Source organism: Lepisosteus oculatus, chromosome 18 (genome assembly GCF_040954835.1).
Source record: "Lepisosteus oculatus isolate fLepOcu1 chromosome 18, fLepOcu1.hap2, whole genome shotgun sequence".
Taxonomy (NCBI): domain Eukaryota; kingdom Metazoa; phylum Chordata; class Actinopteri; order Semionotiformes; family Lepisosteidae; genus Lepisosteus; species Lepisosteus oculatus.
Window position 1 is genome coordinate 12,793,039 of NC_090713.1, and position 26,168 is coordinate 12,819,206.

At 40.0% G+C, this 26,168-nt stretch overlaps 2 protein-coding genes and 1 long non-coding RNA gene across 3 annotated transcripts in view; 1 reads left to right on the forward strand and 2 right to left on the reverse strand.

The window, feature by feature from the left end:
• LOC138223953 (latent-transforming growth factor beta-binding protein 3-like) overlaps positions 1-5,357 on the reverse strand; it is a 47,142-nt gene extending 41,785 nt beyond the window's left edge. Inside the window, exons 1-2 of the mRNA XM_069180132.1 lie at positions 5,342-5,357; positions 960-1,085 (exon numbers count right to left, since the gene is read on the reverse strand). Coding sequence (XP_069036233.1) covers positions 960-1,085; positions 5,342-5,357 — 142 coding nt within the window. The remainder of the gene's footprint in view (positions 1-959; positions 1,086-5,341) is intronic.
• LOC107076077 (NACHT, LRR and PYD domains-containing protein 12-like) overlaps positions 1-26,168 on the forward strand; it is a 703,435-nt gene that overhangs the window by 265,436 nt on the left and 411,831 nt on the right. The gene's annotated exons all lie outside the window — the stretch shown is intronic.
• Positions 8,320-11,050, reverse strand: LOC138223936 (uncharacterized). Its single transcript, XR_011182355.1, has 2 exons — positions 10,551-11,050; positions 8,320-10,360 (listed from the first exon to the last, which is right to left on the reverse strand). It is a non-coding gene; the product is annotated as an uncharacterized lncRNA (long non-coding RNA).

The window sequence follows — 26,168 nt, forward strand, 5'->3', positions numbered from 1 at the left end:
CCTGTTGAAGGACTTTGCTGAAGTCATCAAACAGCGGGCAAAAACAACAGGCGTCACCATTCAGCTGAAAGAGAGCAGAGGCCCTGGCTGCCCAGTGCCCAGCATAGTGCTAACTGTGCTCTGGCAGTTAAATGAACCCTGGTCCATCCATCCATTGTCTAACCACTCTATCCAGTACGGGCTCGTGGGGGAGCCGGAGCCTATCCCAGCATACAACAGGCGCAAGGTGGGGTACTCCCTGGACAGGACGCCAGTCCATCACAGCGCGCGCCCACAGACACACCTGGCCGATTGCCCCAGAAGCCGATTAATCTCCCAGCCTGCCTTTGCACCATAGGACGCGAGCATGGTGAGACCATGCAAACAGACAGCACCCCCAGGTCTGGAATTGAACCGGGGTCCCCAGCACCGCCAGGCAGCAGTGCTGACCCAGGGTTCATTACGTTGTCACCAGGTCCCTCTCTGAGCTCAACCTCTGCCTTCCCAGACCTACCCACCTGGGAACAACTCTCCCTCTAATTTCTAATGGCCTGTGTGCGCAGAAATTTGTGAAAGTTGTGCAAATTTCTTTCCCAGTGACAAAAACCTTGTGCGCACTAAATTGAGCGTATGTCAAATTGTAAACCTGAAATTATTTTTTTGTTAATATAGCCATCCTCAGAGAAGCATAGAGATCCAAAAGATCCGGGACACCTATTCCATGAACCCAGTCATAGAGACCGAGTGTCAGAGCGGGCAGGAGCAGGGAGGTACGAGACTACAAGAGCATTGATATTGACGATCAAGTAGCAAAAATAATGCACACAATTTTTGGTGCGCAATTCAATTTCCTATGTGCACTGATTTCATGACCTGTGTGCGCACGGGCACATGCGCACGGCTAAGAGGGAACGTTTCCCAGGACTTTCTGAGAGCCAGCTTGTGAGCAGCTTGTGAGCGGCGGGGCACGGGCTCCTCACCCACACAGTACTTCCTCTGGGCATGATCCTTGTACCCAGTGTTGCAGAGGCAGGCGAAGCCGTTGGCAGAGTTGATACATTCTCCGTGGCCACAGATGTTCCTGTTCAGCCTGCATTCGTCCGTCTCTGGACAGGGGAAAACATGGAAGGGGGGGAACCCACAAACAATTAGTGACGGAGCAGCTGATGATCACAAGCTTTCAGGCAAAAATAAAACCAGAGGGCACAAGCGGAAACTATGGGAAAGTGCATTTAAATGAAACAAGCTGCCATGTTGTTGAAGCAGATAGTCTGGCTGCAGTTAGGAAAGACTTTCTTTACACCAAGGGTGGTGGGAGTGTGGAACAAGCTGCCTAGCCATGTTGTTGGAGCAGGTATCCTGGATCCTGCTGTAGCGGCAATGCTTGTTAAGACAGAATTAAGTGTTGCTGTGCTTTCCCAAATGAGGCCCCATCTCTCTCTTCATCTCTGGTGCAGCCACAGAGAAACTATTCATGCAGGCTGATTTAAGGTTTCCTTTGATAAGGGACAGCTCCCAAATGGGGATGCACTTAGCTAAGCCTGGCTATCATGATCAATGGTCATCCATTGGCGCCTATCTGTCTAGGGAGTGCCAGATGGACATCTGGACTGCATTTCTAAGTGTCAGGAGTAAGTGACTCATATCTCACCTTGATCAACCAATCAGGGACTGGTGGGGCCGAGTAACCCACGTGGGACTCTGATGCCCATGAAACTTTCAGCCAATGAACGAGCTGAAGTTCCTCATGGTAAAAACAGGCAACACAGAGACCCTGGAGTAGGGGAAATTGTAGGAGACTATTCTAAAGAGAATTCTAAGGAGAATTCCAGGGGTGCGAGACAATTCCAGGGCAGGACGGCCCAGGAGCAGAAAGGCTCCCAAGGGCAGGACATTCTCGCAGCGCGCCTCCTGACCATCCTGAGACTCAGCCCGGACAACCACGGAACGGCCAATGTGTCCGAGTGCCAGAACTTTCCTTTGTTCTAAGAGTCGAGAGCGGAGGTTGCCAGAGAGTAACCAAAAGATCCACCCGAGGTTAGCATCAGCAGCAAGCCGAACAGGTCAGAACTGTGGACAGCTGAATCACTATTCAGAACTCCTATTCCTGACTTGCTGGGACCCACAGTCATCTTTTCTCCTGTGCACAAACTTTGCTAGTTAAAGCCAACACTAACTAGCCGGTCAGTGAGCATCAGCAACGCACCGTCGCAAGCCGCACAGCACAGCCTGGCACCGAGCCAGAGAGCGTGGATTGGACAGCAACAGCCTGCAACTGTTTCTTTGTGCCCGCAGGAGATCTGAGTCCCAAGAGATTGGATGAGTATTCAACTTCAATGCATTACAGCTCGAGAATTCAATTGTTATCCCAACCAGTTGATATCAATTTAATTCCTAAGAGTTATGTACTTGTTTTGAGTATCCAATGTAGAAGTTATAACCAAGTTAAGTTACGAAACGGTCTAAATGAATGATATACTGAACGTATGTCCTCTTGATATATGTAACTCTTCGTAACTGAATGAATATATACCTTTTGTATTCTGATAACCCTCTTGATAAGATCTGTTAGGTTTATATGCATATTTTATGTATTAATAAATGTATCCTCGTGTATTAGTACCTGTGTGTTTGCGTTGTTTGAGTTATATCGCAAGGTTGGATTCTAAAGCCATTAAAAGAATAATTTTGTGACTTACTGCTACAATTAAAAATTGACCCAGTAAATGCCCAAACCCCTACAGAACTGGTGCCTTGTGAGAGCACACTACAGTCTTCATGGTTAAAACTGTGTTTACATGAGGCACAAAATGTAACATTTCATTTTGAATAAACTCCAGGGGAAAGTAAGTCTGTGAGCGTTATGCAGTTTTGCATATTGTCAGGAGCACTAAACCCACAGTGCCAGCAAAGCTATTGGTAGTTTGTAGGCACTGTCATTGCACAGTTACTTTGGTAATTTTCCACAGTTATTCTGGTATTTGTCTTGCTGTTCTCTGGTGGCATTAAAGATTAAAGTCCCAGTGATTTTTACCAGGAAGGTAATTGCTTTGGTTTCACACAAGAAAAAGAATGAAATTATATACAAAAAACAAAACAAGCTCACAATACTTAACAGAGACAGATATATATTCTCCATCCCTCTACTTTGTTTGAAATCTAAACAGGACAATCACCATTGTTTTTCAAGTTCAGCATTGAAGTTCAATGTTCTCTATACAGTATGTTTTAGCCAGAAAATTATTTTTCTTCTTCAGGCTGTGTGTGAAACATTTGCTTTTATACATTATGCATGTAGGTAGTTGGGTCTATGCAGTAAGACTACTGTAGCAGTCCCTGTGTCCCCAGGAAGCAGTGATTCCATGAAGAAGCCAAGAGGATAGTGAAGATTAGAAATGTGCAGATTAGAAGAGGTTTTCTGGGGAACAGACCTCACTCTTCAATATGAATAACCCAGATACATCATGTACATAATGTGCATTCATTTAGTATGGACTGGTGTTCAAGACATGTGAACTGACCGCAAATTATTGAGTTTTCTTTTTTTAAAAGAGTAATTTTCTTGTATAACCATGACTTAAACACTTCTCCAAATTTATAAAGAGAAAAACAAGATTTATTATATATGGTATATATTTAATTTTATTTTTTTTATTTTTTTATTTATATATTAGATTTATTTATTAGAATCCTTCACGAGACAGTTTCACTGATGAAATCATAGTGCTGTTACAACAAAGACAGCAATGCCCTGTTCTGTCTCCCTCTTGTGGTCAATGTTAATAACTGCAGTCAGTGTTTCTTCTTGAGGTTCTGTTTGATGATCAACACGTCTCAATGGAAAACATCCAGATCCCCAGTGTCTCACAGTAACTTCTGTGATCTGTCTATAGATAGAGAAGTATATTGCTTTCTATTCTACATAAACAATACAAGTCACAAGATAAATATAGATATATAGTTATGCAAAAATATTGAAATCTTTTGTTTGATTATAATGCTAATAGCATAATTAGCTATAATGCTAATAGTTTGTTTGATTTGTCATTTTGAGTGTCATAGTCTATTAAGCTTAATACTTAAATAAATCTACAGATCCTTTCTATGTGTTTATTACACAAGATTTACTGTATACATGATCAAGTAAAGGTTTATTCCATGCTGAAAAGAGAAGAAAAGAAACACTACGTTTCAGCTGTGTAGTTTTCTTTGGGGAGACCACCTTTACTTTTTGCCTTTGCAGGCCAACCCAGATGATGCAGCTACGTACCTACTTGAACTATTTATAAATGATGTACAAACACAGTCTGTTTAGAGATATAGCAGCTCTGCAGCTGTTCTAACTCTCAGTCCTCAGTGGTTCTTGTTGATGAGCTCCTGTAGAGCTGAGGAAGGTTTTTGTACAGACGTGTATCACTGTGTGAGAGGGTAGCTACTGTATATTTCTGCTGACAGTAATAATCTCCTGCATTAATAGGACAGCACCTCCTACAGGGCAGCAGCTGAATTCCTGATACAGAGGAAGGTCTGCAAACTGCTGCTCTTCAAGCACCACTCACAGAAACACAATCATATTATTGATTTGCCATTGCAGTCCTGACCAGGACTGGCCTTGCTTAGGTTCAGGGTCACGTTTAGCCAAACATTTTGGTGATATTTAAGAAAGATATTTATTGCACATTTCTGAACTGGACACAACTTATCAAAGTGTTTACTTAATCAATAAAATTGTCATTCCGGAGTAACCACTTAGCCTTTTGCATAAAACACAGCAATTCATACAGCATACACTATATACAGCAGTAACTGATCTTCCTTGAGGTATCATGAATAGAAGGGATTTTGCAGATAAACCCCAAATCTTCTCTGTTTTACGGAGGTTTTCCCAAGCTCAGGCAGTAACAAATCCAGTGTTCTTTTCCCTGCCCTCGTGTTATTTGGTTTTGAACCTTCATTTCTCTTTTCTCACTCTCTTGTAGATTTTTTACACCTTTAAAAACCTGGAGTTCAGCCCAGCAGACACTGTTGGGCCCAAGGCTGCTGATACAGTACATGTGATATAATGAATGACACAAAGTACTAGCAAATCCTACAGGAAAAAAATATTTGACTCACTAATCGAAACAATGGGCAAAAAATTCACTCTTCTTTGTGAATAATGATCCGAAGCACAAGGCCAAAACCTCACTGAAGAGGTTTGACAAGAACAGACTGAGAGTCCTTGAGTGTTCCAGTCCCAGTCAAAGCCCAGATTTGAATCCCATAGAAAAGTGATGGAGAGACTTGATAAGTGTAGTTCATTAACTCTGTCAAGAAGAATGGATACAATTACACTATCCCACAGTGCAAATCCAGTACAGACCTGTCCAAACCTGCATCCTGTGTAATAACTGAGCTGAAAGGAGCACAGTGGTCTGGGTTGGTGATGAATCCTACATGCAGGCAGGCAGACGAGTGAGCAGGAGGGCAGACAGGAGAACAGGCAGTAGACTGCAAGCAGGTGGGAGACATCCAGCAGCCAGAGAAACAGTCCTGTGGCCATACTGTGGTCATGCAAACAGGATTTGAAGGAAAAGAATCAATGTGCACACACAAAAGGAGTATAGTCAGGTGAAGTGAGAAGGTCTGTAGCACAGGAGAGGATCCAGACAAGGTAGAAACTGTCTGGGTCAGAGATGGGAGGAAACAAGCGAAGCACAAATGAGATCTGAAACATAGTATCACAGCCTAGTTATGGCTGTATTCTATTGCAGTTGATAAGAAAGCTCAGTTTATCTTTGATGACCCAATCCCACCTCTTCATTCCTATTTCCAAGAACTGCATCTTCAGTCTGGACTCCTGTGATGGTCAGAGTGAATTCAGTCGCAAATCCACTGCCACTGAAACGCTCTGGGATCCCAGTCTGACGGGTAGTTGCGAGATAGATCAGGAGTTTAGGAGCTTCCCCAGGTTTCTGTTGGTACCAGGCTAGACGGTTATTACTGTACACTGCAGGACTGGTCTTACAGCTCACAGTGACTGCCTGTCCTTAGAGAACTGATCTCATTAATGGAGTCTGAGTCACAGTTACCTGTCCACTGGATTCTGAAAATAATTAAAAAATATTTGTCTGATCCCTGACTGAATTTAAGAGAGACATTGACCAACATGAGACCTCAGTAGGTGAGGGCCAGGGATAGATCATAGCATCTCACTCTTTACAACATCTCCCTCTGCTGGGGACTGTGGGGAGAGCATTATCATTACAACCCTGCTCTCCTTATGATCTCAACTTTCTCACACAGCCTGTGCTCAGCCTCCAGGAGACAGCAGCTCCCTGTAGTAGAGGGCAGGGACTTGTAGCCTCCAGTCGACAGTAGAGGGAGGCTACACTGAAGGCTTTTCTTTCCACTTGCTGGATGGTAGAGTTCACACTTTCAGTATGATACAGTTTATACAGGGAATTCAAGATAGAGTTTGCTGTTGGGTTTTGAAGAGCCTCCAGAGGAAAGTTTTGCTTTAATAAAAACTCCTTGCACTTTTTATATTATTTTACAGTTGCAATTTTAATGTGCTGAGGCCACATGATCCACGGGCATTTAGGTTGAGAACTGTCACAAGTAGATATTTTTATAGCCAGCCTTGTGTGGTTAATTACCATCTCCCTGCAGTGTTGAAGGAGCTCTCTGCTCTTCACTGTGATAATACCATCTGCAGCTGAGTGTTTTCTGTGTGTTGCGTCCTTTTTATACCGCAGGGAAACTGTAACCTGTTAAAGGCTTCTAGATATTTCTCTATATATCCTTGGACATGTTTATTGTAATTTCACAGTGGAACGTTATTGTTGATTTAATTTTGTTGGATTTTATTTTAAAATGGAAGTATTTGCAGTATTTAAAAGAAGTCTTTGCCACAGCCATTAGACTCCTAAACTCCAGCTCTTAATTAATTTAATTTTTTTAGTTTTATTTTATACTGTTTCTTACCATTATGCTGTTGGCACACATGCCATTATGCTCCTGTCTCTAGCAATATATGTTGTCATCTGTTATGCCATTTGTTATGTGAGGAAACAGGCAAGTAAGCATTTCATTGTACTCAAGTCCATATGACAATGAACATGAGCTTGAGGTGTGAACAAATGTGACCCTTGTGCTTGATTAATAATCAATTATTAATCAAAATTATGGCTTTTATTTAGTTTAGTGCTATTAGTATTAGAGTATTGTATTTATAGAATAGTTTAAAGGAAGCTATTATATCTTTAATATAAAGATTTCTGTCATATGATGTTGTTTGTTCCTGTTTTATCTGGGGTATGAATATAGCTGGAGCCACTGTGCCTATTCATTTTACTACAGATATGTCATTCATGTCATTCAGTCGACAGCAGAGGGAGCTACACTGAGGGGCTGTTCTTTCAACCTGCTGGAGGGTAGAGTTCATGGTTTCATACATCAGTCAGATGAAGTGGTTTTGTTACATTATATACAGGGAATTCAAGGGGAAGGTTGGTGTTGGGATTTGAAGAGCTTGCAGGGAGGGAAAGATTTGCAATGTAATTATTCTTTCTTCTCAAGTTTTAATGTTCTTAGGCCATATGAGTAGATTATTTTATAGCCATTCCTTCACCCTGTGGGGATAACAGGAGTTTCATAGTTTCTCCAGGTTTGTGATGGTACCAAGTAAAACCATTGGTTGGTGTATTATTAATAATATATTTATTTATAAATAATAAAATATACCTCAGATGCTTATTATACACAGTTTCACATTTGAAACATTTAAAATGACATTTCTGCTGATTACAAATCTTCTTGTATTAATTTATTTGCTACTCGCCACGAGTACAGACAACAAATGTCCATGTGAAGACACTGATAAAAGTTATTGTTGCTGTGTGTTCTGTTGCCATGAAGGACAGCTCTCAGTCATGAAGTGTTAAACTCACAGGGCTATAAACACTCCCAGAGCACTGAACCATGTGCTGCCAATGCAAAGTGTCTTCCTTAATTAATTTACCAAGCTGCTGGAACCTGGTTCTGCCTCATTATCAACAAACACAATTTCATAGCAGGAATATTCCAGGAGTTCCTTTTGTTAACAAACCTGAGGGCTCAGTTTACCTCATGTTTTCCTGCAGATGTAGTTCATGTTACCTGATGGCATTCAGTTTGTGATCTTGTTGTATTCTAATGACATGTGATTGTTACATAGATATTTTGCTCATTGTTTTGGTTAGTGCTGCCTATCAGGCAACACCAGGTTAGATTATAAAATATAATGCAGTTTTCCAGTAATTCCAGTAGAGGTCACTGCTGCAAGCTAGAAATACACTGACTTTCAGCTTCTTTCTGTACTTTGGCTCCCCTTCTCTCACATTTAGTTTTTCAAAGTGGCTCATCTTAGTCAACAAATAATGATACAAAATAGACTTCAGATCCACAAACAGATCACATTTCTGATTTTATGGGTTATATACTGATAAGTATCAGATTTAGTACTGTATATTGATCTATTTATGCATATTTACTCTATATAGATATACTGAAGTGTATTTCATTGTAGTCAATGATTACATTTATTTACAAAAAAAATGAAAGTGAGAGTTTCAATGGTGTAGTGGAGGTGTGAATACAGTTTGCACTGATTGACAACTGTTAGATGTTTGAAGGCCACAATGTCTCACAAATACCTGAAAGCAAGCTTTTTGTAGGTAGAAAGGATTACAGTATTTAGATACAGTATACACTTCTGATACAATTTACATTTAAAATCTAAAACCTCATTGTTTAAACCAGTCATCTACAGTTTCCACGGCATGTGAAGCATCCTGGAAACACTTCTGCAGTCAAACTACATCTGTGGTACCAGTCGCACTTTTCAGATACTGAATGAGAAGTTTTAACACCGGTGAAGGAACTAAACAAGCAAAAGGCAACAAAGAGATTGAACTGACACCAGCAGGGTTTGGGGAGCTGTGTACCTGGTTTGTCAGAGAAACACAGAGACACAGTCTGATAAATTTCAACTCTCCCATGTGAGCAATTCCTCCCAACAACACAACAACTGACAGATTTTCCCCCCAATCCTCTCTCTAAGATGAGATGTGTAATGACATATTTCTGGAGCACAGATATGTATTTCTACAATGTGAACTACTATACAGTTATCAGTCATCGCTAAACTCTAAGAGCCCCGGGTCAGCACAGCTGCAGGGAGAGGTCCCAGTCAGAGCCCAGGAACTAGGAATCATCAGGGAGCTCAGGCTAATGGAGTGAGGATCTCCAGGCATCAGAACAGAATCAGGATGCCTGGCTCCCTAGGAAGGAATAAAAAAGGATCTGCTGGGGAGCTGGAAGAAGAGGGAAAGAGAAGTAACCCAGACAGCCCGAGAGAAAGGGGTAAGGAATAGAAAAGAGTCTGATGTAATAACAGAGGCTGGCCAGAGCTGTACTCAGACTATTAAACATCCTGCAAAACTGCTGGGATTCAGAGCACCACAGGGATACACCTTCTGTGTGTCTTTGGTGTTCTCCGGCCCTTTTTATCTGACTTAAAACCCTTTTAAAACCATCGCTAATCTGTGCTGTAATTTGTTTAATCTCTGCAGAGTGTATGGCATAATAACTTATTGTATTCTAGTATAACCATGAAACTTAAAAATGCCAAAGAAGCCTTTTACATTTCTTTTCATATTCTCTTTGATAACCTAAGATGAATGATTTTAAAATTGAAGTCATGTCATCACATTTCCTCCAGCACCAGCACATACAAACTCCACACCAGATTCAGAATTGAACTCAGGGCACCAGCACTCCAAGGCACAATAGTAACCACTGTGCCATCATGCTGCTATATCTACTGTATTAACTTAGATACCTTAGAAGTTTATGTGTAAAAATGTAAAATAACAAATATCTACAGTACTTTCAAATATATTCAAATATAATATGCTGTAGATTTGTACGTTATGTACAAACCCAGTGTTGTTCAGTTCTCCTGTAGCAGCTCAGCTGTTCTTCTCAGTCTCAGACCTGCTGATGAGCCAGAGCAGTTCCTGTAGAGCTGAGGGAGGTTTTTGTACAGATGTGAATCACTGTGTGAGAGGGAAGCTGTTACTCTGCTGACAGTAATAATCTCCTGCATCTTCAACCTGGACTCCTGTGATTTTCAGTGTGAAGACTGTCCCAGAATAACTGCCAGCGAATCGATCAGGAACCCCAGACTGACGGGTTGTTGCGTAACGAATCAGGAGCTGTGGAGCCTGACCAGGTTTCTGCAGGTACCAGTGCAGGTTGTTGCTAATAGACTGACTGGCTGTACAGCTGAGAGAGACAGAGCTTCCTGGGAGAACAGACTGAGCTGGAGACTGAGTCAGAAAAATCTGACCACTGGACCCTGGAGAGGGAATAGTTATAGATAAGAGAATATTAATAATTGATCATTATAAACATTTACGGTATGTATTATTTTGCATGAGAAAAATATAACTATAATTTTCATTCATTTATCAGTAAGTTTTATTGTATCACAATATTCAGAATGAATCACAGAACCACAGAATGTAAGAATTATATTTTATCCTCACCTTGAGCAAAGAGCCCCAGTGTCCCCAGCAGTAGAATCAGTGGCATCATTGTCCTGTGTGTCAGTGACTCTGAAAGGGCTGAACAGTGACTGATCCACACTGTGAGTCTTAAAGTGTTTGGAGCAGTGATGCGGCACAGGTATGCAAAGCTCCTTCCTGTATACAAATCCTCTCACAGACAGTTAGATGATATCTGAGCTGTGAAAACAGATAGGGCTTGTTAGGGTTTTGTGTCAGTGTGTCATGTTTTGCTCTGTTTATCCCAAAGATGGGTTACTAATTTCTGAAAGATAAAACATTTATTTCTCTTATTTAACTAATTTGCTTTTACTGTGTAAATAATTTACTAACATCATTTTACTAACTATCCTGCTAGAATAATGGAAAATATTAATGTTTTGCTCTGTTTATCCCAGTCAAAGATTGGTAACTAATCTCTGACATGCAAAAAAACACAATTTATTTTATTACAGCTTGATCTTTATACTGTAAATTTAATACTGAAAAAACATTGTTACAAATGTACCAGTACATTTCAGTAAGTTTCAATTCTCATTTTATAACAAGTTCTAGTATTACTGTACAAACATGCTTTGATGGAGAACCAGTAAAGTAAGAGTGAAAAGGCTGAATTCATGTCCTCAATGGCACCTCAGGTGTGATGGAGACCTGGGAATATTGTCCACCTGGATAACTGACTCCTGTTAAGAAGGGATGTGGGGGAATAACCTGGAAATGTCTGAAAGACATTGTATTGAGTTTAGTACTGCATATCAGGAAAAAAAGAGAACTGTATATTCAGCTTCAGTAATGAGCTCAGATATGATTAAATTAACTGCAAAATAGGGTAATTGATTTAATTGATTAAGAACATTGTTTCAAAGAAACACTATATGTTCAGAAATGTCCAGTTCAGAAATGTGCAATAAATATCTTTAATATCACCAAAATATTTGGCTAAACTTGTGACTACTGAACCTAAGCAAGGCTGGTCCTGGTCAGGACTGCAATGGGAAACCAATAATATGATTGTGTTTCTGTGAGTGGTGCTTGTAGAGCAGGAGTCTGCAGACCTTCCTCTGTATCAGGAATTCATTAGCTGCCCAGTTTGAGGTGCTGCCATACAGGGGTCCTTTTTTCACCTGAAGTCGTGCTAGTCTACACTAGAGGTCACTAGTAGACCATGAACTGCACTCAATCCCCAAGGCTCTGAGAGCCATGTGGGAATTCTGCCTTAACGAAAAGCACCCTCTTGATATGGGCAGCAATAAAAGATTCTCATTCATCAGCTTCGGCCTTCAGTACAGAACCTCACCTCTGACCTTCAGATGCAGGAGTAATTTTCTTTTTCACACGAAGAAAACAGGTCTTCTCTTTTCTTTCTCAAGACCAGTACGAGCTTGGCTTGTCACATTTCTTTTAAACCTCTGGCTCTCACTCAAGTTGGTATTGATCTGAGACCACTGTCCATGCAGGACCAGAGTTATTCTAGCACCACAACCTTGTTACAGGTGTTCAGTCAAATTCGTGAGCTGCTGGTTATTAAAGACTCATGACACTTTTAGAATGTTTACCACAGTATACAATGATGTGAATTTACACAAACAATAGTAACTCCATATTTACTTATCTTCAAGAGTATGAATGCTGAGTAAGTGGAGTGATTGATCCTTTAAGTTAGACCATAACAGACAGTGTAGTTCAAGTTGAAGCTCAAAACTTTGCAACTAGTTGCATAGAATTTGGTTTGGTGAGCTCATATAATAAAATACATGCAATACAAATACAACATAAACCTAACACATTCACAAACCATCCTAACCACGTGTATTTGATGTATTTTTGGTGTAGTTCGATGGTGTATTTCTGACTTTGACCTTATTAAAATATTTTTTGTCACCCTGGAGTGACCAATTATCCTTTTGCATACAACACAACAATTCATACAGCATATACTGTATACAGCAGTAACAGATCCTTTTTGAGGTATCATGAATAGAAGGGGTTTTGCAGATAAACCCCAAATCTTCTGTTTTACAGAGGTTTCCCCAAGCCCAGGCAGTAACAAATTCAATGTTCTTTTCCCTGCCCTTGTGTTATTTTGTGTTATTTTGTCTTGAACCTTCATTTCTCTTTCCTCACTCTCTTGTAGATTTTTTATACCTTTAATAACCTGGAGTTCAGCCCAGCAGACACTGTTGGGTCCAAGGCTGCTGATACAGTACATGTGATATAATGAATGACGCAAAGTACAGGAAAGCGTTTGACTCATTAATTTAAACAATGGGCAGAAAATTCACTCTTCATTGTGAATAGTGACCTGAAGCACAAGGCCAAAACCACACTGAAGAGGTCTAACAAGAAGAGACTGAATGTCCTTGAGTGTTCCAGTCCCAGTCAAAACCCAGACTTGAATCAATAGAAAAGTGATGGAGAGGCTTGACAGCTGAAGTTCATAATCAATCCCCAACAGACCAAGTGAGGACTGAAGCAAATTAAGAAGAATGAACACAATTATACCATCCTGCTATACACACTGAGGGAGACATACTCTATCCAGAAATGTGACACAAACTTTATAGTACTAGTTGTAATTACTATGAAATTTGCTTCCAAGAGCTACTGAGTTAGGGGACTGAACATTGATGCTTCGGTAAAGTATGTACAGTATGTAACTTCACAGTGTGTATCTTCATTGAAGGTTTTGCTAACATTCAACCACCTACACACATAACACCATTCCTCTGAAATGAAATGAAAAATCAAATGAAATCACTTGAAAAAACAAGCAACACTTTACTTGCAATTCAACAAAAGCTCATACCATAGGCAGGAGGTGTAGTGTTACTTGTAGTTAATATTATTCATTTTTATGTGAAAGTAAGAAAATGTACTGTATGTACAGTATATGAAAAACACTCCAGTCTAGTTATTTTCAAATGGAACAAAGTAATCAATTATTTCAGGCTTTAGCAACTGAAAATCACTTTGATCACAAGACCAAACTACATTCACCTGACCAAAAACTCACAAAAAAGTTTTGTGATATTTTGTCAGTTTTTGTCCTGTAGAATTTGCAATGATGGACTATATTAAAGACTGTGAATAGTATGTACCTGTATTGTTTGTTTTTGTATTGTATTGACATGTTGTATCTAAGATTGATAAATTGGTATTTTGTCCAAACAATATTGGACAAGTGAACTGACAGCAAGTGTTTGGGCTTTCTTTCTGTTATAGACTGTATAAACAATGACTTTAAAATGATCAGAACTGAACTGAGTGTATGATTGAATTTATCACTTATATTGTATTTATAAATCTTCAGACTTGTGGTTTGTAGTTCAGGCAGTTATGCTTCATCTGCTTGTCAATCTAACAGATCCAGTGTCACGCAGGCACAGACAGTCCCACATCTTAATAAGAAATTAACTCCACTGCCTGAACAGCAGCGTTTGCTTTCTCAGTGTTCGAGGTTATTACTGGTCCTATTGGAAAAATATATATATATATGAATGATATACATTTAATATTGTCTGAAATGCTAAAGAATTATAATTTTATTGTTATCAAGAATGTATAAAAGATTATCTCCATAGTTGTTAAAAAGTACTCACTATTCTTTATTTTTCATCTTCAGTTTCATTGAATAATGTACTGTGATTACATTTGGAATTAATTTGGGTAAAAATACTGACCATAACTCTAAGAAACATGTTTAATACATTATGCACAAACTTAGTTGTGCTCAGTTCACCTGTAGCAGCTCTGCAGATGTTGTCAGCCTCAGTCCTCTGTGGTTCCTGTTGATGAGCCAGAGCAGCTCCTGTAGAGCTGAGGGAGGTTTTTGTACAGACATGTATCACTGTGTGAGAGGAGTACTGCCATACTGCTGACAGTAATAATCTCCTGCATCTTCAGCCTGGACTCCTGTGATGGTCAGAGTGAAGTCAGCTCCAGATCCACTGCCACTGAAACGACCTGGGATCCCAGACTGACGGATTGAAGCCCCATAGATCAGGAGTTTGGGAGCTTCTCCGGCTTTCTGCTGGTACCAAGCAAGACAGGGGTAATTTGAGCCACTATAATAACAGTTACCCACAGAACTGCTGGGCTTACAGCTCACAGTGACTGTCTGTGCTGGGAGAACAGATGTCACTGATGGAGTCTGAGTCACAGTAATCTGCCCACTGGAACCTGAAATGAAAAATGAATGTAATGTATTACCAGTAATATAATGTCATATTGATATGCCTTAAATGCCCAAAATAGAATAATTTCTTGCAATCAGTTTCAGCATTGAAAAAATAACAGAAAATGCATTTATATTGCAAATCTCCCTGCGTTGTTTCATTGCATTAATTTAATTTCTACTCACCATGAAAGCAGAAGAGTGTCCAGATGAAGATGGTGATGAAGGTCATTGTTGCTGTGGGTTCTGTTGCCATGAAGGGCAGCTCTCAGTCATGAAGTGTTAAACTCACAGGGCTATAAGCACTCCCAGAGCACTGAAGCATTTGCTGCCAATGCAAAGTGTCTCTTCTATGCAAATTGTTTTCCTGGCTTCAGCAGCACTTGTAGCCAGTCAGTGCTGGAAACACTGAGAACATGTCTTATGGAATTTGCTGGTCCTGCATCATTCTGAATGATAAATTAATGTTTTTGAATCTTTATCACAGGAGTATTCCAGGAGTTACTATAGATAACAAACCTTGTGCCCAAATTTAACTCATGTTTTCTTGAAGATATCGTGTTTTCTAGAAGTTTGGGATCTTGTTCTATTCTAACAGCATGGGACAGTTACTAATATGTGTTTGCTCACTGTTGTGTTTAGTTAAGACTCACAGTGTGGATCAGTCAATGTTCAACCCTTTCAGAGATACTGACAAACACAGGACAATGACGTCACTGATTCTACTGCTGGGGACACTGGGGCTCTTTGGTCAATGAAGCATTGAAACAAAAATCAATCTATTATTGTTTGACTAAGTTAACTTGGCATATCTTGAACAACAGTACACAATAAATGTATAAGAACATTATACATGTTGCTTTTGATCATAATTTACAAATACATTACCACCTTGAAGCTTGGTCTCATCAGATCTCAGAAGCTGAACACAGCTGGGTCAGATCAGTATAGTAGTGGGAGACCTCCAAGACAAGACGAACCAGGTTCCTGCTGTGAGTGGTGTTGCTGAACCAGAATTATTTACAAGCAAACACACAGGGATGTAGTGCTGTAGGAGCTGATATCCTTCACATGACACATTAAACCAAATTTTAAATTTTAACCTGAGATCATGACTTGAGTGGAGTTATTAAGGACCCCATGACACTGTTTAAGAGAGTAGGGATGTGAACTCCAGTGACCTTGATTCATTCTTATATTCCTCATCTGATCTGCTGCATACTGGGGGTATACTCATAAGGTGTCGTGGATAGATATTGTCCTTCCATGTTGGATGAAATGGTTTCATAAACTTTACAAAAAAAACGGGAAACACTGAGCTAGAGACCTATTCATGAAAAAAGGACTATTTTGACACTTCATCTACTGTATATCTTCTGGACTTATGCAACACATTCTTTGGGTCAAGGTGATGACCTATTAAAGATACCATTCCTTCAGTTACCTGTGTCTCTATACACACACAACACCATCACATCAGACTATCACATACTCACTTCCAAAAGAAACATCATATTTCCTTGACATATCACATATTACTAAAACAGTGTGATCGTTTTAACATCTAAATTAAAATTCTTACCCACTCTGCATGATTTTTCTGTATTCAATGCTTCTTTTTCTTTTTTTTGTAATGATTTGATTATTTGAAATTACAGGAAAATTTAGAAACTGAAATACCTAATGGTAAGAGTGCTTTTATGGCTACTAGTGATACTGGCTAATACTGTATAAAAGCAATATTAGCAAACTGTTGTGTATAATGTATACAATACAAAATTTGACACTTCTTTCAAAGCAGCACAAATTAAAGCAAATAGCAAGAAGTAGCCAAACCATAGAATTGCACCTGATTCCCAGCTCAGACTTTTTCTAACTGTCTGTGACAGGATTTGCTTACAGGAAGATGCTTTGCATACCTGTGCCGCCTCACTGCTCCAAACACTTTAAGACTCATAGTGTGGATCAGTCACTGTTCAGCCAGTGACTGCAACTGTCACGCCCTCTGCAGCCAGAGGGCGCTCCTTCTCTGTCCTGTCCCTAGTTTCCGGTCTGCTGTCCTTCCTGTCCCTCTCTTTCCCTTGGGCTATATATTTCTGGGTCTTGTACTCTGTCCTCGCTCAGCATTGAGGTTCGGATGTCCTGAGACCCGCCTAGCACCAGGGCGCCCCACGTCCGCTCCCTGAGGGCATAGGTTTCTATACGGCATTCCTGAACTCTTTGCACTAATGAGCCCGGGCCTTTTTCCCGTCTCGCCGCTACGCATATGGGTCTTTTTCTGCTCTCCTGCTCCCCACGGTTAGTCCCTTTGGACGTCCGTGACAGCAACAGATGAACTGAAAACTGTTGGGTTGATTAGGAAATCAGTCATATCAGTAATACATACTATATTACAACTGTAACATAAACCTGGACAATTTCATTTTAATTATGAAATATATTGCAGAAATGTTCCCTGAAGACATGTGTCGGCAGTAACAACGTGGCAGGATGCTATTAACCCAACATTGTTATAAAATTATTGTTTGGTAAATTGTTGGATCTCTTTTCACTGGAATGTTGTATTGTATTTTGTATTGGATACATGTATGCTATTGAAGATTTTTTTATCTTCTTTGTATATGTTATTTCATGCACACCAAAAACCGAAAGGTTGGTAGGCTATAAAGTTGACATTGAATTTCACTTTGTGTTCGTTGCTATTCTTTAATGATCTTAAAATCACCAGTTTCTTACTCTGGCTCTTGACTTTTCAGATCTGTGTCAAAGGGATCGATGTCAAATTTTCCTGGAAAGGACATGGAAAATTCACTAAATAATAATAATAATAATAATAATAATAATAATAATAATAATAATAATAATAATTCCTTACACTGATATTTCTGGACTTTTCTTGACACTCCACTCAATGTGTTTTGCAAATTGTGTGGTTCACCGCCTATGATTTAAGATTTAAGAAGAAGCCATTGGGCACATCAAGGTTGTTTGGTCGCTACTATCTCATTGATCTGAGAATCTCATGTGGCTGTTACTTGAAAGAAGCCAGAGTATTGTGCCAACATGGCTGGGAGCCTTGTTCCAGACTTAAACAGCTCCTTGAGTAAAGAAAATCAAAGGAGAGCAGCATCTTTTTTTTCTTAAGGAAGCTTAAGCATTTAAGGTTGTTGATTTTGTTCTATCGGTCCTTCCTTGAATCTGTTCTAACTTTCACCCTGATCTGCTGGTTTGGTAGCCTGAATCTGAGGAGCAAGAACAAACTGGGCAGTCTTGTGAAAATATGTCAGAAGGTCATTGGTGTTAATCTTCCATCCCTCTCCTCCATCTATCATTCACATGTTCTGCGTAAAGCAATATCCATCTGTGACGATCCTTCACACCCCTTGTTTAACCATTTCCAGTTACTCCCATCAGAATGCAAATACCAACTCCCCAACTCCAAAACCAACAGATTTAAGTTCTCATTCATACCTGTAGCCATATCATCACTTAACACTTGACTTCTATACAAATATGTATGTACAGTATATTGTTGTTCTTGTCATGTTTTTTTCTGTCCATCTGTATAAAGCTGCTGTAAAACAAACTGCCCCCTCAGGGATAATAAAGTCTTAGTTTCTCAGCACTCCAGCAGCATGCTGGGATTGTTTGTAAATTCTGGTTCAGCAGGTCCACTGACAGCAGGAAACTGGTTTTCCTTGGAGGTCTCCCACTGTGGTTCTGATCTGGCCCAGCTGTGCTCAACTGAGATCTTATGAGACCAAGTTACAAGGTGGCAGTGCTGTTGTTTGTGACTGATATGAATAAACACCACATTTATAAATTCCGTACTGATTTAGTGTGGACTTTTGTTCAAGATATATTAATTGGCAAACAAGGTGATGATCTTTTGTTCTGTCAGAGTTAGTATAATAATACTTATCAATTACTTTAATCTATACAGAATTACCTTTCATGAGAACTTCTGAAACACAACAGAATTTAAAAAGATAAAAACATTCATTTGATCCTCGTAATTGTCAAATTGAAGTCAAAACATCAATATTTTCTGTATTTCCAAGCTGCTACTTCATCAATTTGTCATTCTAATAGATCCAGTACAGCTTTTAGAAACTAACCCTTATATTTTAACGGTAGCTTCTGAGTTCTGCTTTCAAAAATAGAATTGATTGGATTGCTCCTTGACAAAAAAAAATCACAGGATATAAATAGACATTAAGAAATTCTAAATACTGTAGCACTCCTCCTTGGTTACCCTCAGCATGGCCTGCAGTGTAAGGAGAGAGGGAGGAGACTGGAACTGCAGCTTACTAATTTTATTCCCAGGTACACAAGCGTGTTAGTCACTCAGGTGAAGGGGGGAAGATAGCAAAGCAAAGGGAGGGAATAACAGAGCCAACTGCTGGACTAGGGGTTTGAGCAAGAATGTGGGAAAAGGGAAAGGGATCTACTATAGAGGAGGGAAGAGGGCAAATGAGTCTAAGAATTGAGAAATTCAAGGTCATGTGCTTCTGGGACACTTCTGAGATGCTAAACTATGCATTGAGATATATACTCTGATGATAATTAGCATTATTTCTTTTATTTGTAATTGTTCAATGCCATAGCCTTTTGAGTACACACATTTAAATTTAAATTAATTTAATGTATTATCTATATATTATTTGTGTTTTTAGAATGTAATACAGTATTTATACATAATACATAAGTCCAACTGAAGCAGCCTCAGTCCTCTGTGGTTCCTGTTGATGAACCAGAGCAGCTCCTGTAGAGCTGAGGGAGTTTTTGTGCGGCTGTGTAACACTGCGTGAACACAGGACCACTGTGTACACTCTGACAGTAATAAACTCCTGTATCTTCAGCCTGGACTCCTGTGATGGTCAGAGTGAAGTCAGTCCCAGATCCACTGCCACTGAAACGCTCTGGAATCCCAGACTGACGGTATATTGCTGTATAGATCAGGAGTTTAGGAGCTTCTCCAGCCTTCTGATGGTACCAGGCACGACAGGGAGCAGTTGAGGAACTACTACTACTATAATAACAGTTACCCACAAAACTCCTGGTCTTACAGCTCACAGTGACTGTCTGTGCTGGGAGAACTGATGTCACTGATGGAGTCTGAGTCACAGTAATCTGCCCACTGGAACCTGATATAACATAAACAAATACATGTATTAGTAGAAATACAATTTTATAATGTTAAATGTTTATAATGCCTTCATAAACAACATAAAAGTTATGACAACATTGCAATAATTTAATTTTTACTCACCATGAAAGAAGACAAGTGTCCAGATGAAGATGGTGATGAAAGTCATTGTTCCTGTGGTTCCAATGCAAAGTATCTCTTCTATGCAAATTGTCTTCCTTGATAGAACAGGACTTTTAGCCAAAATGAGCTATAAACAAAATTTGTGCGCTGAGGTTTGTGAAGAAATGTCTGCTGGATTCTGGGCCTGCAACATTCTAGATAATAAGTCGAACAATGTTTTTTCATCTTCATTTCAGGAATATTCCAAGATTCACACCAGGAAGCAAACCTTGTATACCTCATGTTTTCCAGAAGGTGTAGTCCATTCTGATGAAATTCGGTTTGGGATCTCGTTCACTTCTAACAGCATATGACAGTTATTGACATATTTTACACACTGTTGTGCTCATTAAAGCACACAGTGGGAATCAGTCACAGTTCAACCCTTTCAGAGTCACTGACACACACAGGACAATGATGCCACTGATTCTACTGCTGGGGCTCTTTGGGGCCCTGGTGCTGTTCGCTCAAGGTGAGGATTAAAAGAAAAATCAGTCTAACAATATTTGAAAAGTCTAACAAAGTTAACTTTAGTTAGATGCAGTTGTGTGCAAAAAGTATCATATTTGGAAAGGTTAAAGTTTAATTACCATTGTGCAAGACTCTGTTACTGAAGGTGTTGTCACACTGTTGAGCCCCAGACAGTGTAGAATTCTCCTGCTGTAGGAGACTCAGTCTTCTAGAGGAGCAGAGCTTTGCTGTCTGGGAAGTGGTTCTGTACAGCCCTGACTGTGATCCAGTCTGGGCAGAGGAAGAGCTGGATTCAATACAGTTAACAGCTACTCTCTTATTGGTTAAGCTCAAGAGTTACTCACAAAGTAAAAACACACATATTCCATTCAATCTCATAACAATAAATTTAACACATTTTAATGTTAAAATTCTCAACTATTTTATTTGCAAATCTGAATGATTTAAAACCCAAGAATTAAAACCCAAGAGTCACATTCATAAAAGCTCGCAAAATGCCATGTTTGGCAACAGAACCCACAGCAACAATGACTTTTATCACTGTCTTCATCTAGACACGTGTCTGCTTTTATGGTGAGCACAAATTAAAAAATCCACAATAACTATGACTTTCATCACTATCTTCAAAATGTAACACTTCCTTTTCAAAATGATATGTATTAATGTTGTATGATGAAATTATGAAAATGAAAATGTCACTTTGCATTGTGAAAAGCAATTAGTATAACAGACATGTTACATGGTTCTTGTCAGATATTGTGAAGATTGTGTATAGTGTACATATTGTTTGCACTGACTGTTGATAGTATTGGCTGTACTTTTAAAAATATTATTTCATTCAGAGAAGCCAGTAGGCAGACAGGTTAAGTTCAATTCAACACAGTTCCAATGGTCATTGTGATGAACAGTGCATCACCCTTCAAAAGTACAGGGACAGCAAAGTCAGAACTGGTATTGTTCTTTTCAGTCAGACCATATGAATTTGTGACCATTAGCTAAATATATGAATAAATTTAATAAGTAGATTTGTACATAGGTTTTATTTCTGACTAATTCCATACATGCAGTCAACTGCAAAATGAATGGCACCCTTGATAAAGATGAGGCTGTAGGAAAGGCTGCATAAAATATTATGTGTGTGAAGCATATGAATCATGGGTTATGTTAACTGAAAATTCTCTGTCATTTATCGAATTAACAAAGCATTGACGGATAATTCAGAATGCCAATAGTCATTTTGACGGATAAAAATAAGGTTTGGCTTTGTTAACTTTTTGAGGAAACTGATTTATATTCCTGTCCAGCTGGTGGCAACTGCAAAATGTCTTCTGGAGCCTAGGCTAGGCATTTTAGCATGTCTACGTGCAACGTCCGTAGGCTACACACAAAGTTGTATCACTGTGACATCTTAGTTCAACCAAAGATGAACCTGGCCCAAGGTAGCACAATTATACCCAACCGAGTGGCATCATGTTACACCAGCTTAGTGTCAGACGTTTCTTCAGCAGGCCCAACAGCAACGACGTTGATAAAAGTGGTGAAAAACGATCGATTGCAGCAGTCGAGGGTGAAGTAGAAGTGAGTGAAAAAGTCAAGAGAGCAGGCGATGAGATAGCAGCAATGCAAGCAGGGAATGCTAGCAAAGACATAAAGAGTGGATATCGTATACAGTGGGAGAGTGAGTTCAGTTGGCTGAGGAAGAAAGACAATAAAATGGACTGTGACATTTGCCAAAAAGCTAAAGTAACCAATGGATTTGTCCGTGGGTGCACTACAATGCAAAAGTCTGCACTAAATGACCACAAAAACAGCCTCAGCCACAAAGAGGCTGTGCAGGTGGTTAATCAGAGCCTTACTATGGCCAAGCATGAGGAGAAGTCCCAACTGAAAGTTGTTTTGTACATGTCAAACACTCCAAGCCATCTTTACCCAGATCTAATAAAACTCTTACAATCTGCTGGGTGTCCAAACTTGAACGATGCACCTGTTTACCTACACCATGATTCTGTTAATCAAATGGAGAAAGCGATAGCCAAAACTGTCACTGACTCACTTGATAACCACATCACCAAAAGTAAATATGTGGGGATAATTATAAACAAAACAACAAATATCACTGCTGTAAAAAGTGTTGATCGTGTACATGATGCTTCAGAATGAAGGAAAATCTGAAACGGCTTACATAGGCAACCATGCAGTACCCTCTGGAACTGCTGAGTGCATTACTGCTCAAATAAAAGAGGTGCTTGCTAGCCGTGGTGTGGATCTAAGCAGAGTTATTGGACTCGGGAGTAACAGTGCAAGTGTAATGGTAGGGTGTAAATCTGGAGTAGCACAGCAATTATGTTGTGATTACCCATACATGGTTAACATTCACTGTGGCGCACACCAAACAGCACTGGCTCCCAGAGACACATCCAAATCTGTACATGAGATTGATGTATAATGTACATCAGCACTGTCAATAACATTTATACCTTCTACCACAACTCAACCACACGCACACACAAACTACGTGAATAATATCAGTAAATATGAAAGCAAATATGACAGGTAAAAATAGAAGGAATTTTCACAACCCAGTCTTCACAGTAATGGATTGTGATTAATTCTAGCACAACCCCTGTATATGATACTAGGAAGACCACACCAGAAGAATGTTTGGATCCCTGCCTCCCGGCAATGAAAGAGGCAGAAGAAGGCGTAGTCTTAGTTCATTAGTCTACCTACAGTATTAGTGTACGCTTTCACCACCACACCTCCGTCTCATCTGGTATTTAAGCATTAATCTTTCCCTACCTCCTCGCTCAGTACTGGTTTTCCTTTCGAGCTACTTAGTTGCGCTACGCCTTCTACCACTTCGTACTGTTCTGGTTCTGGCTTTGGTTTCTCCCCTTTTACTACGTTTTTTGGATTACGTCTCGGCTTCGGTTGCTCTTTCACAGTTTGGATCTCTGGCTTCCCCTGGACTCTCGGCTCTCTCCTTCGTCTACGGTATTTGGATCACGACTTGTCTCTATCGGCTCCTGCAAGTGGGTTCATTACTTGGTTTCGGTTTCACTGTCCGAATCCGTAAAAAAGAAGGCTCCACAGCTGAAACATATTGTTTCTTTTTTTCTCTTTTCAGCATGAAATACACCTTTACTTGTTCCAAATTAAATCTGTGTTAACATTCAACTTTTGTTGTTTACATCCATCTTTAAGAACTATATTGTGGCCTTCCTTTTTCCCTGGGGTAGAGAAATTAAGTAATACACATGCAAAATCCTTTTGTCATTCACTGCGAAAGGCCTCACAAATGAAAGGAGTCCGTTGGTTGTTGACCTTAATAAATCAGGTTCCAAAACTGAATTAATAAGTGACGTTGGAGCTTGCACTGAATTGGAACTGGACCCTGAACTCAGAGGAGACAATAATAGAAAAGTAGAATTCATAGGTCGGACACCAGTGGTGGGTTTAGCGTCAGAAAAAGACCAATCCCCACTTGGAGAAGAACATCACACCTAGTGTAAAATATGGGGGTGGCTGTTTTGCTGACACACACAGGAACACAGGACAATGAACACATTTCTTTATCTGTCAGGGATACTGATCTTTATATGGGCTGGGATTCTGATGGGTTAAAGCAGAGGTGCATGTGCATTGCTGCTGTTCTAAGCTATGTTGAAAAATGATGCTTTAGAAGAGTAAATACAATTTATACAACCATTTTAGTGCTGTTTTTTTCTTTTTTCTACATTATTACTGTTGATTAGTAGAATGTCTGCTTTGCACATCCATATATCACAGTGGTAATTTAAAGATGGAGAGTGTGAAAACCAAACTGTGCAGCTTTTACTGCAACAGAGAAGTACTCTACAATTTTCTAACCTTCTCGACTGCTTCAGTCAGACCCCACAGCACTGTCGCTTTGGTAAGTGATGGTGATGATGACGGAGCAGGTTTGTCACCAGACCCCTGACACAGGAGGGATGAGACAGGAGGTGATGGAGAGGAGGGATGAGGAAGATTGACTCAGACCAGGAACAAGGTGTCTGTGAACTGTGTGGATACATTTACCTTTCACTCAGACATTTACTTCTTAAGACTGTTGTACATTCTTAAAAATAAGGATTTTCTTTAAACATCAATTTTTAGAATGAAAATAGGTTTCAATAAACACATTGTGAACAAATAAACAGTTTTCATATTTAAGTCCTTTACACACTAATTCATCCTAGGGTGATGCAGAGGATGAGCAAAGTATAGTAACTTTCTTATAGGTCTGAAAGTTTTAGGAAAAAATGCAAAAACAACAAAATGCAGGAGACAGACTGAATCCTTCTCTACAGCCTTTTGTCCTGAAAAGTTACCACAAGTCCTGTCTTTAAGTAGTCTGGTCGTCCCATTGTTAACAAAAGGTTTCTCTCTTCCATTTTTTTCTCCTCCTAATCCTCCTCAGTGAAGCATGAAGGAGCTGTGTGTTCCTGGTGTCTGCTCTCTGTGTCCCTCCTAAAGAATTGCAAGAAGAAGCTGTGTATGTTACTGGTGTCTGATCTCTGTGTCCTCCTCTCTACTGACCCTCCTCAGTGCAGCATGAAGGAGCTGTGTGTTTCTGGTGTCTGTTCTCTGTGTCCTCCTCTCCTCCTGACGTTCTTCAGTGCAGCATGAAGGAGCTGTGGGTGTTCCTGGTGTCTGTTCTCTGTGTCCTCCTCTCTACTGACCCTCCTCAGTGCAGCATGAAGGAGCTGTGTATGTTTCTGGTGTCTGATCTCTGTGTCCTCCTCTCTACTGACCCTCCTCAGTGCAGCATGAAGGAGCTGTGTATGTTTCTGGTGTCTGATCTCTGTGTCCTCCTCTCTACTGACCCTCCTCAGTGCAGCATGAAGGAGCTGTGTATGTTTCTGGTGTCTGATCTCTGTGTCCTCCTCTCTACTGACCCTCCTCAGTGCAGCATGAAGCAGCTGTGTGTGTTCCTGGTGTCTGTTCTCTGTATCCTTTTCTCTACTGACCCTCCTCAGTTCAGCATGAAGGAGACTCTGTGCTCATTCCTGTGTCATTCACACCAGCCATATTGAACAGATCCCGTTTTCACTCACAATGTCCCACTGTTCCTAAATGTTAGACTGGCCAATACAGAGGACACTGAATCTGGTCGAATTACAATCATATGTAGCAGAAGCCAGGTGATGGCAGGTCTTCAGATACTGTATGTTCCCTTTTATGTGTGTCTTGCATACATCTCACAGAGACTTGACATTTTGTACAATTATTAGCTTTGTCCACGAGAGGGAGCCAGAGTCAACATTGTTCATAATGTAATAACACTGAAGGCAGGCTACTACCTCAGAAAGCAAGACTGACAGTTACAACAGTGTTATTATTGGAAAAAGAAAGAATCTTTTTTTCAATAGTGGAGACTCTGGACTCAAGAAAGAATGTGGGAATGTTTGTATCCCTGTGAGTTTAATACTGTATAACTGAGAGCAGCTCTACATGGCAACAGAACCTACTGCACCAGCGACTGTAATCACTGTTTTCCTCTGCTAACTTACTTTACTTGTTAGGCATGTTCTCATGTCTCTGTCTCTCTCTCCATTTTCCTTTTGCAAGTGCATAGTACTAAAATCTCTCTGAAGCCTGCATTCCTGGACCAATACCCGGG